This window comes from Pelecanus crispus, chromosome 12, assembly GCF_030463565.1.
Source record: "Pelecanus crispus isolate bPelCri1 chromosome 12, bPelCri1.pri, whole genome shotgun sequence".
Lineage (NCBI taxonomy): Eukaryota > Metazoa > Chordata > Aves > Pelecaniformes > Pelecanidae > Pelecanus > Pelecanus crispus.
The window spans coordinates 21755455-21767634 of NC_134654.1; the positions used below are offsets into that span (position 1 = coordinate 21755455).

At 48.5% G+C, this 12180-nt stretch overlaps 1 protein-coding gene across 1 annotated transcript; it reads right to left on the bottom strand.

The window, feature by feature from the left end:
- Positions 1–3538: 3538 nt before the first annotated feature.
- Positions 3539–8892, bottom strand: OTOP3 (otopetrin 3). Its single transcript, XM_009486524.1, has 6 exons — positions 8502–8892; positions 7248–7384; positions 6423–6481; positions 5646–5764; positions 4043–4974; positions 3539–3709 (listed from the first exon to the last, which is right to left on the bottom strand). Exons 1-6 carry the CDS (start codon positions 8890–8892, stop codon positions 3539–3541), a joined length of 1809 nt encoding a protein of 602 aa, XP_009484799.1.
- Between the last annotated feature and the right edge of the window lie 3288 nt (positions 8893–12180).

The following is a 12180-nucleotide window of genomic DNA, read 5'->3' on the forward strand; positions in this document are numbered from 1 at the left end:
TGTCTTGTAACCCTTGCCTAAGTTTTGAAGCTAGAGTGATAGCAACAAGACCGTTCTCTCCTAGAGAGTGCTGCTCTAGTGTAGTGCTGGCTCCTGCTGGCTTGTAGTCAGGCGGTTTCCTCCTTTGGGCACTGAAAGTGGACTGGAGTCCCAGGCCAGTAGAAAGCTGAAATAAAACCTGAATGGTTTTCCGAAGGATAAGAAATATGTGAAATAGAGAGAGGTTATTCCCCCCCCGCCACCCCCCCCATCTCCAACCCACTTTGCCATCTAGCACTACTCCTATCCTGACCCCCACCTCTGTTCAGATGTAAACAGGGTGAGGTCTCTGTTTTACTTGGAATCTCTCTCGTATATAAGAATGTGATTTGGTGGAGCCAGCCTCTGATTGTACGGCACTTGCACCTCACAGCTGGATTGGGGCATCCTGTGTCCCACGTGCTTGCCTCTTCCCTCCCATGGATCTGCTGGTTCTTATGATCTCTTCCGTCCTCTCTTTTCTGCTTTGTTTCTTTGTGAGTTCCTCTGGAAACTTTTTTGTTTGTTTCTTGGTGTTTGGAGTCTGATCCTTGTTCTGTGGAAATCAACTTGCACTGTAAACTATTTGCTTACTTACAGAGAGAAAGATAAAGAATATCTGAATCCTGCAGTTGGCTGCTTATTTTTTTCCCAGAGAGGGGTTTGTAATCTTGTTTGTCTTATGCTGGGGTGATTTGTGCTACTGGGACACTGTGTGCTAGCTTCCTCTACAGTGTGTGGATTCTTGTTGTAATCAGAAATGAAAATTGGACTCTGGAAAACGAGCCTGACCTGTGTGGGTTTGTCCATTTCTGTGTTGATGGCCCAGGGTACAGAAAAGGAACTAGATCAAACAGGATCAAGTCTCCTGACTTTGTGAAACGTGTACTTTGTGTAGTTGAGACCCATAACGCAGGCTCTTGGCCCTGGGAGAGCTCTGGAAGTCATTCATGGATGGCAGATGACAAAAGATGGTGGAGCAGATGGCAGATGACAAAGGACCAGGTGGGCCACTGACATGTCATGGCTGTGTCAGATTCAGGGGTCACGGCTAGCTCACTTCTTAGTAGGCTTTCAGATGACTGTGTCCAGCCCTGCTGTCAGTCTTGTGAAGGAGCCGAAGGCAGTTTTAATTGCATGCAAACTCTGCTCATGGTTTTACCCCTCCTGGAGGCAGACACAAATCAGTCCAGAGGCAGAACCCTCGTAAGTGAAAGGGCTGAAACCTTGGACCCTACATTTCTCTTTGGCCTGGAAGAGTGCTTTATTGTTGCACGTTGTGGGATTTCTTACCTTCATCTACAGTGTTTAGAACTGGGTGTTGTTAGGAAAGGACATAGAGGGCCTTGACCACTTATCTGATCTATAGTGGCTGTGGGTAAGAGTTGGAGCTGGTGGGCTTTATTCCTGTTCATGCTAATCAGTATTCAGGTGGTCCATCTGTTTGCCAGCAAGAAATCACTTCTATTTCAGTCCTTACTTGTACATAGTGCCTACAGGACTTATCATTTATATGTCAGTGGGAGACCTCCAAAGTCACCTGCTCAGTGGAGGCTCAGTAGCTTAAACAGTGTTTTATTTATTACACTTCAGATAAAATCCAGGCCATGGATTTGCCCATGAAGTACATTATTGCTTGTGTCCAGGCTGTCAATAACTAGGAAGAAGGTTTGAGATCATGTTCATCATTTGAAAGGGCTGGACCTTGGCATGTATCTCTGGCAGATCCCTTGGTACAAACCGTGACATGAGAATAATAATTAACTTTATTGGAGCCTAATTTATCCAGTTGTTATTTCTCATGACATATTTCTGTTGACGCAGGCCTAAGTAAAAACACTTATTGGGCAAAGTTCATGCTCGTGCAATCATTCTCACAGATTCACAGAAAGGTGCTATCATTGCCTGAATGCTGAATCCTAAGGCGAGTGGGATGTGTGTGGTCAGGAGTTTCTAGCTCTCATCACTGTTACTGTCTTGGAGGAGTTTGCTTTTCTAGGGGATCACAAAAAAACCCCATAAATAGGCTCTGATCCTAAACCCACACTGCTTCTGGGATTGATTTGTAGAGGAACAGAAGCAATAATGTAGATGCCTTTTGTACCATGCAACTTTGGCCTTGGTTAAGAGTCATGAAAGGTTTTGATAGCAAAAAATAGATAGCTTGTATAACAAAGCCTGCCCTTAAATCTCATATAACCTCTGAATACAAGAGAGGTGTAAGTCGATGTCTGTTGCCTTTGAGTCTGGTCTTTGGTGAGTGCAGAGCAGAGCCATAGATTTCACAAAATACACATGAAAATTCAATCTCTCTTTATTTCCATTCGTCAGGCTCTGCATTTGGGACCCATAGTCGCAAGCCCCCTTGCTCTCCCATGTGCTGTCAAAGCAAGCATCTCCTATGGAACAAGTACTAATGGGCCTTTGAGCAGGCACCACGCTGTGCAAACGTGTTCCCTTGCGCGCAGTGCACCTTGTGAAATGTTTGTGGACATGCAAAGCAGCAGTGAGGATCAAAGTGTTGAGGTAGGGAGGGACTCACACTAGGTTTGGCAGTAGCACTTTCTTGAACTAGCTCTATGCGCAAGGGTGGGACCTTTGCTGGTACGCACTGGTGATAACAGCACGCACAAGTACATCAAGTAAAGGTCAGCCATAGTACTTCTCTAGTGCTTCTCACTTGAGGCTATGTGAGTGCCTGTAAGGAGAAATAGTGTTTATTCTCAGTAAGGCACAGTAATGCTATAGCTTCTGGTTTTGATAATGGGGAAAAAGTGCACTGAAGCAGTGCAAGTCTGAAGGCCTGTCCTGCTCTTCAGTACTGAGCTTAGCAGCAAGAGCTTGGCACTTTGGTGGGGCTGGGTCCTAAGTGACTCGCACAAGTTGGTGTGCCAGATGTCATAACCAGCAACAAACAGAAATACTCCCTGTTACGACCATTAAAGCAGCTACCAGCATCTTTTTGAAAATTACATATAAAAAGTGTACATTTGGTTCATTTCTGAATGACTGTGGCTGTGTGTGCTTCTAATGTGGCTGGTACTGATAGGTCTCTTCTGTGCTGCAGGATGGTGCGTTGGTGAGTGGTGGTGGGGCTGGTGGTCCTTGACTGTGGATTTTTGAAGTTCCGTGGAGTGTTGGTCAATCTTTGTTGTTTTTGTTGAAGGTTGCTCTTGCATTCTTTTATCTGGAAGATTTCAGTAGGAGCTGGTAAAGTCCCACTTGCTACCATACAGCATCCACTGGCAGACTATTGAAAAGTACCAGCATGCATCCTTCCTTAGAGCAGTAACACAGTTTGTTTATGGGCTTTGAGCCTGTTCTCTATGAAGAAAAAATGGTAATATAAACCAACCTCCTTTTCTTCTGAAACGCATGGAGATGATGTGCAAGGAGAAGTCAAAGCAGAAGCTAGAGGGGAAAAAGCTTAAAAGCTTCCAGGTGCATATCCACTGCTCACTGCATCTTTGTTCAGCATCATTGTTCCACCCCAGCCTCTGGGGTGGGGAGTCAGTTTGGTTCAGGCTGTGACATAGATCTCCAGGAGTCCCCCGACAGAGTGCATTCGGTAGAACACACCGAGCGGGAGGCCGAAGTTCACGATTGCAAACCAGGTGGAGTAGCCGTAAAATGACTTTTCTAGTCCGTTCTCGAAGACAGGGTGAGCCCCAAATGTGGGTATGATCCACAGCTAAAGAGGTGTAAGGAAAAAAGAGCAGAAGTCAGAGGATGACAAACTGTGTCCTACCTGCGCTCTAATCTCAGCACTGGCTCAAGTGGTTGTAGGGGTATTTCAAGAATGGCCATCTCCTTCCTGCACCCAGGAAACCTAGTCATATTTAACTCTTAGGTTAAAAGAGAGACCTTATAATTATGGGAGTGGGGTACTAACAGGAAAAAACTGTCTTGACTTGCCTCACCAGTAGTGGGCAAAGGTTTCTTGTCTGGAATAGTGGCCCAAGAGAAAGACAAGAAGAGCACATCTGTATCAGAGGTCAGATGTAGCAGAGAGAGCAATACTTACTATGATGTTGCACAAAACCAAGAAGAACGAGATCTCTCTTAATACTCTTCTCTTCCAACTCAGGTGAGAGTAGGTATGGAGATAGGACAGTGAAACTTTCTGGATCTCCTGCCCCAGCTCCAGCATGCTCACTTGTCTCTGGTCGTAGGCTTCACAATTTTGCTCTTCTTTCATTTCTTCCTCTTTGCTGGGAGGCATCTGTGTGTGCTCCTGTTTGCTGCTTGTTGTGGTTTCCTCTTCACAAGGTAGCTCTGAAGCCACTGCATGCTGTCCAGCATGGCCTGCATGTGTGGCCTCACTTGCTCTTACAAAGGGCTGCCGGTGAAGCCCATCAATGATGAAGACATTTTGGGTGATGTTCTGAAAGATGAGGAGGAGAGAATAGGACAGGATAAGACTGTTCAACAGGTCCCTGGGGTCAGTGGCCACAATGGCAACAATGGAGAAGTAGGACATGCCAATTTGGCCAAGGGCTGCCCCCGTCAACAGGATCACATCCAGGCTGCGGGTCGGGTTCTTCAGTGTGTCCAGCTCCCTCTTTTCCAAGGCGTGGATGATTGTCCCAATCACTGCACCCACACTCATTAGGGGCAGGAGCACAATGTAGTAGGAATAATACATTATGAAGACCTGGCGGCTGGGGGATGAGTGAGTGGCCCGGATCTGGTATATCATGAAGACACAGATCCCGATGATTACAGCAGTGGTGCCCAGCAGTGGCCCCAAGACCACCCCCTGGATCTTGAACTTGGGCTTGATGTGAGGGACATGGTGGTGGCTGATGTGTCTCCCGACGTTCTTCCACATGACGTACAGCACAGAGGAGCAGATGAGGCAGTACTCGGTGTTGAAGGGGTAGAACAGGATGTAGCCCTTCTGGAAGACTTTGCAGATGGTTGTATTTGGGCATGTGCATGAGGTAGTCTTATTGCCTGGAACGTCAGAAGAGGAAGGCAACAATTAAGAGGGAGATGGCCTGGATTTCATGGCTATCTTTGGGAGTTTCTTGTGCGCACGCACATCTGTCTCTGTATCTCAGAAACAGTGATCAGTAGGAAGTTAAGTGATTACCACTCGGTTCTCAAGGCTGTGAGGATTTGGAATAACACGGTTTAGCAAATGTCTTTTCCAAAATATGTAGTGCTCCTTCTGACCAACGCTGTAGGTGCTGGATGAGACCACCCCTTCCTTCACAGTGAAGCCTCCTCTATCTCTGCCCTTGGAATATGAGTGTCCAGCCCCCCCCCCCCCCTTTTTTTTTTCCAATATCCTCAGAAAGCACAGCAATTATGGGAGTCTCTTCTAGTCTGGCAATCTTTTGCTTGCAGTTGACAGGTAAATGTGAACAAAAATGTTAATTTATGGTGGGCTTTTCCTTTCCTAGCCCTCAGTTCCAGGGTTTCATATCAGGTCCTCCCCCTCGATGTGAAGATGTCCTCCCCGTGCGGCCCATCTACTCGAGACAACCTCCAATAATAGGGAAGTTGTAGCATTTGGGGGTACTGGTTGTGATATTTGAATCACTAAGATCAAGAACTGTCGTCTCCCTAGGAGTCATCTATGTCAGCCTAACACAAATAGGGATGTGAAAAAGGAGCCTTACCTGCAAATCCCTGCTCCACTTCACGCAGCTGAGACTCAATTTCCACATGAGTGGTGTCATTGGTCACGGCCAAGAGCCAGAGGAGAAGGTTAGTGGCTATGGTCAGCATCAGCCCACACCTGGGAGAAGAGAAAGGCACTTCTACAGTATGTTGCCTGTGGAGATTTTTTTTTGACCTGACTGTGTGTCCACCTGCCATGTGGTGCTGCCCTTTTGCTTCTTGCTTACCCGTGTACAGGCATATGCAAACACAGCGCATTTGTGCTTGTTCTGCATGGGGGCATTGGTGTGTGACTTTGCACACGCAAATATGGCTGAGTACGTTCCCGTTTGGCCATTTGCAAAGGAGCAGGGCAGGCAACGCCAGGCTCGCTGGTGAAGCTGGCCTAAGTTTGCGTGCAGTTGAGGGAGGGAAGGGTGAGACATCTCCCAGTGATAGGGATGGGGAGGCTGCCCCACCTCATCCCCCAGTCAATGAATTGGTCCCTGAGCCATGTAGCAGGAAGATATTTGGGGTTAGGAGGAAGCAACAAGTTTTGCAGCTTGCAGCAGTCTAAGGCACAAGTGAAAACCAAAGGGGGCTGGTGAGCCCGGGTCAGTGGAAGGAGGATGGGTCTGGTCAAATCATGGCTTGGTTCTTGTGTGGTGCAGAATATAGAGAGTCTGTGTAAGATCAGACAAAGACAGTTGTAGTAGGAATAAGAGAGTTCATAAGCAGACAGAAAGGCAGAGTTTCTTTAGAGGAGTAGAGGGCAGTTTTTTCCCCATTCTTTGTACCTGGTGAAGTTGTGCTGGACTTGAATGCAGTCCTTAGAGTGATGCCACAGAAAAAAAGCCTGCAAATTGATAACAATAATGACATGAGCAGGGTGAAACTGGCAGCCTGCTCCACACACGGTGGAAAGGGACAGGCAGGCAAGAAGGCACGTGTCTGAGTGGAGCAAGCCTGCCTCTGTGCGAGCGGTGTCGGGGCACGTATGTACCTGCATCTTGGTGTTCAGGCATGTGCTGGCATCCTTAGGTGACTGCAGCATGTGTGCCTGTGCCTAATGCAGATCTAGTTGATCTGCTTTTCTCTGTATATATGTGGGTATTTGCTGCTAGGATGGGAGCTAGTTTACTTTTCGAGTGTGCCTTTGGGTCTGGAAAGGAGAGGGTGTCAGTAACAAGTTGCGAATGGTGTGAGATACTTTTGTGCGCAAAGGATTTTGTTGGGGGGATGCATTAGCAAATAGAGGGAGAGGCTGGGACTCATTAGCAAATAGAGGGAGAGGCTGGGACTCAGACTGGTGCAAAGACATCTCTAGCAAAATCTAAAATTTCCTCTCCTCTCTCCCTACTTTGATGCTTCAGAACAAACTCTTCTGAATCCTACAGTATGTCAGGTATTTATAAAGTGATTTCTTTCTAAATCTTACTGCTTTGTCTCTCAGTCTGGCACATGAGGAGCATGGGTAGGTGGTATTTGAAACGGTGTGTGATACTTTGGTGCCTGTAATGCTCATGAGAATGCATCACATGTACCCGCTTCCCCCACCCCTTGGACTCCCCGGAATGGGACGCAGAGAACAAGAGAGCTTCCAGAAAGGTAAAATTCAGTACCTGGGTGCAAATAAAAAGGATTGCAATGCTGGGGAACACAATTTCCATACTGGATTTGCACTGGATGAGAATCGTGCTGTAGCCAATCTGAAACACATTCAGGAGGATGCTGAAACTGCCGAACAGCAGCACTGACCCTGGACAAACAGCAAAAGCACCAGTAAATAAACAAAGATGTGTCTGTGGAGCATCTGAACCTGGCTGGGGACTGGAGACTTCATGTTTCTTGGATTTGAGTGGAGCTGGAGGCCTTCCTGTTTGGAAGTCTCATGATTTTGAGAGAAAGGGACAAAGAGGAGCCTGATTCCTGAACCTGATTGTGTGCTTTGGCTGGCTTAAGGTGTTGAGACAATGCAAGGTATTTTCTTATGCTTGGATACAAGGTGAGAACAGGGTTTTTGGCCTTTTCTGTGCAATCTGGAGTGACAGAGATAAGCTAATGGCAGGTGGTGGTTTCTGCCTCACAGAGAGAACCCAAGATGAATGCAGGTCAGCTGAGGCTTTTGGCAGCACCAGTCTGCAGAAGCTAAGACCCTTTTTAATTGTTTCTCCCTTTTGCCTTTGGCACCTTTCTGCAGCTTTAGGTACTCGGGTACCTTGCAGCTTTCTTCCCTTTAATTCTCCGTGCTTAGTTAACAAGACTGTGTGCTAATTAGAAACTCCATAATGGATCAGAGGCAGGGCTGCTTGGAGAAGTGTCATTTCACAAAGTGGGGCAACTACTGATGGGAAATCTCCCAGGAAAGCCTGGGTGTCACTGGGGTGTGACTCACTGGCCAGGAAACTTCCCCTGGAAACAGGACTGCTGTGATGTCAAACAAGGACGAGGGTGGCATGGGGCAGCTGACACCCTTGCAGGATGAATGTGGTAGTTCTCTTCTCACTTTGCAAAGTGGCCATACCTAAAACCTTTCCTGTGTCTCTCCTACCATGCTCAGTTTCTGGGCTGCAGGTGGGAGATGCCTGGGTTGTGCTTTGGGAAGGGACCACAGAGTGAGGTTGGACTGGAGGCTGAAGGGAAGTTCAAGAGTTTCCTGGCTGCTCTGTTTGCTCTCTGTGGCATCTGCTATGCCCCCATCTTCCTCCAGCCTTGCACCACAAGCTGGCAGGGTCCTGGGAGATTCCCAGTGCCCTAACTACATCCCCTGTGACTTCTAGCTCTTTTAGTAGTGGGGGAAGAATTTCTTTATCTCTTCTATCAAGCACTGGGAAGAAGAGGAAAGGCATGAGATGATAAATAAAAGCAGAACATACCCCGAATCCACATTGGCCCAGCATGGGAATCCTGGTAGAGCACTGCGTGTGGCTGCCGACTAGTGCCCAGCAGGTAGCAGATGATCCAGCCCAGGCACAAGGCCTTGAGTATGGAGAGCAGGATCCAGACATCTGCCAGCGTGATGGCCACCTGGCTGAAAATCATGCTGCTGATGAAGGCACTGCCCAGAAACACCACGTTCATGGCCAGCAATCCTGAGAAGAGCTGCCCAGCTTTCTGAGCTTGCCTGGCCCTCTGCTGCACTGAAGAGCAGTGACGGTACAGCCAGAACTTCTCATGGTGTATCGTGGAGGTGTCTGGTGGAGTTGAGGCTGATGTGCTCTTGCAGTGATGGCAGGGCTTCTGTCCTGAGGCTTTGTTGCCTGGCATGGCTCGTCTGCCTGGGGGTTACCTGCTGGGTTGAACAAAGGGGAGGTTTAAAGACAGATGGTGGGGGACATGCTGAGATGAGGTGGTGTGCTCTGCTGTAGAAGCCACTTGTGTGGTGACTGCAGCTTCCCCTTCCCTCTCCAGAAGCTGGACGAGGGGGAAAAGATTGGTGTTTAGCCCAGGTTAGGCATTAAAAATTTCCTGGTGGACAGAGTCATTGCAGGGCACTGGGAAAGGCCCTTCTGCCAAAAGCTGTCCAGAGACACCTGCATTAAAATGGGTATTTGCTGTCTCTGCCCTGCCCCACTGGTACTTGGAGCTGTTGGGACCAGAGGTGCCCAAACAGTTCCCATCCTCACCTTTCACACCTCCTCTGCCTACAGCCCTGGATTCAGGTTTTCTCCTTTCCCTTTGCTGCCATAAGGATTAGGTGGAAATACAGAGCGAGCTCAGACCTGCTCTAAAATTCAGAGCTGTTTGATTCTGATTGATGGGTCCAACCTCTTCTTTGAGTTTTGGGCTGTGACAGTTACACCACATCCCACAAATTGTGGCAGAGCTGGAGACAATAAAAAGAGGGTCTGTAAGTTTTGATCTCAGCTGCTGGGACAAGATCCAACCTCCCACCCAGGTGGGCTGAGACTGGGACAAAGTTAATACCCAGTTTTCTTTCTTTTTCTACTTGTGGCACAGAGGAAAAAGCACAAGAGGCATGAGCACACTGACACAGAGTAGTTTGAAGGATTGGCCCAGATTGACATCCAGAGCCTGGGAGCCTTTCTGTCCAGTTTTTGGAAAAATCTCGGTAGGACTGTATTGCCCATGAGAGAGAAATCTCCTTGCTCATGTACAGCAATCAGGCAAGATCAGCCTCTCTACAGATTCGGTATATGGAAAGGTGCTTTCACCCCAGGGAGAGACTCTGGCTGCGGTGGGGAGTGGCTGGAGTGAAAGCAGAGCTGAGATGTGTTTCAGGGTGGGGGGAATGATATGTAGTTGTCTTGGGGCTTTAGGGGAGAAGTTGTCTGCGAAGGGGTTGAAATGTCAGTGCTTCCCTCCGACTTTGCATGTGCACTGAAGTGCTCCATCTCCCTTTGGTCTCTGGGGATTCAGTGCACTTCTGTTAGTGGAGATTGATCCTAAACCCTTCCCCATTTGGCTCCAAAGCCCTCCTAAGTTAGTAGCACAGGAGCAGCTGCCCTCCCCTCTCCTAGGGCCGTAACTCCTCTGCTTTGGGGTCAGGGGAAGGAGGGGAGAGGCCATAAAACCAGATGGATCAGATGAAATGCATCCAGGCTGCATCAGGAGGTACCCAAGTGCCCAGGCAAGGCTGCACACAGCAGCGGCCACCGTGGACCCAACCCGTTGACCCTGTAGCTATGTGCTGCTGAGAGCAGCCAAGCCCCAGCCCTTACCTCCCTGCAGCCTCCTGCTGCCTGCCGAATGGGAGCAGTTGCTGGTGCAGCCTCGGTTACAGCCGATGTTAAAACCACTCGCTGGAGTGCCACCAGGATGTGTGTGAGTCTTTCCGACGGACCAAGGTGCGGGCAGAAGCCGTCAGGACTGCTCCCTGCTGAATGTAGCCTCTGCTCCCAGCCCATTGATTTTTCTTTTTTCTTACCCACCCCCCCCCCTTGTGTACTTTGGGTTGATTATTGTCATTACATTAATTACTCAGTGAGAAGCTCTCAGCTCTGCCAAGGGCAACCAATGGGGATCAGCTCCTTTATACATCTGCTGGCTTGCCCCATGTTAACAGCCTTGGCACAGGATGTGCCAACTGGTAAAACCACAAGCTGCAGTGACTAATCTGTGCCATGGCTCAGGCGAGTATGCTTCTGCTGGGAGTGCTTAGCCACACTGTTTTGGCTAAAATCCACTTGAGTTCCCCACTCTTTTGTTTTTAGGTAGATCCTAAGATTTTTTTTTTTTTTTCCTCAAGCGTGCCGTTACTTTGTGTCTTTATCCAGGGCACAGATGCACAAACTGACCCAAAAGGCAAAACTCACAGTCCAGCCTAGGTGCAGGGACTATGCCAATTTGATGCACTTCTGGCAGACAGGTTGCTTCTTCGGGGGGTGATAGCTATGACCTGTTAATGCTGACTTCAGAGCTGGACCCTCATGTGCAAACCCCACAGGCTCAGCCACGTGGGGTAAGGGATGGTCAGGTCAAAGCTGTGCTGTCTCTGTTCCCTTTCCTGTTGCAGGGCAAACTGATTTCTGTCTTGGGACTCTGTGGTGAACCAATCCCCCTGGTTTTCTGTCTGGCAATGGGGATTTGGCATTCCTGGCTGAGCTTGTGAGCTGAGAGGACCCATCAGGAGAGGATGGACCTCTCCATGGAAGGAGAGGGATTGTCTGTGTGTCCTGAGAGAACCCCCAAGCCCTGGTGTTCTTGCAGCTGACAAACACACAGGTTGGGAGTTCAGAGCCATGAAACACTTCCCAAGAAGTTGATTAGGGGTAGGAGTGGGTGAGGGAGCACAGGTTATCATGCATGGGGATGTGATGAAAGGGATGGAAAACAAGAGTGAAGGGGCCCATTGCTCCTGGGTGAGAACACCCAGAGTGTGCCGGTGCAGCTGTTGCATTTCATGTCTACCAGCAAAACAGTCATGTTTAATGTCTGACCAAAAACCTTGCACTGCTGTGGTGGAGCCCAGATGCTCTGATCTTGGCAGAGTTTCATGATTACCCATGGCTAGATTTGTTCTGCCTTCCCCCAAAGCATCATCATGTCCAGCCTGCTCGGAGGACCATGTCCTTCCTCCTTGCATTGTTGCTCTGGGATCCCCTGAGTGCAGTTGGGCTCTCCTTTGGGTTCCTGGCTCTTCTCTGGACCCCATTTTAGAACTTAGCAGCGAACTGGGATCTCCCAAGAGCTATTTGGCGGCTTCTTTTTTGAACAAAGCCAACGATTTACATGCAAGACATTAACAAACCTGTCTGTTTTTCAGTGCACGTGGTCCTAAATTGCGGTGAGTGCGGAACTGGGAAATGGAGGCTAGGAATCTGAATATATCCTGGGGTAAATAAGTTTGAGTGAAACTGGAGGTTTTTCCTTTAAAGATGGCACTGAAATAAAATGCTGGGGCCTGCTGTGCCCTAGTGGTTTTGCCAATGGGACTGTGCATCTCGGCTGCAAAGATGAGGCATCCTTCCTAGCCTGAATTGCCCTTTCCTGGCTTTGGAGCTGAGGTTGAACCCAGAGGAGTTGTAAAACCCTGGGAGACTGGTTAAGCCTCCTAATTTTTGGGCTTTATGTTGAAGAAGAGCAGCTGTTTAA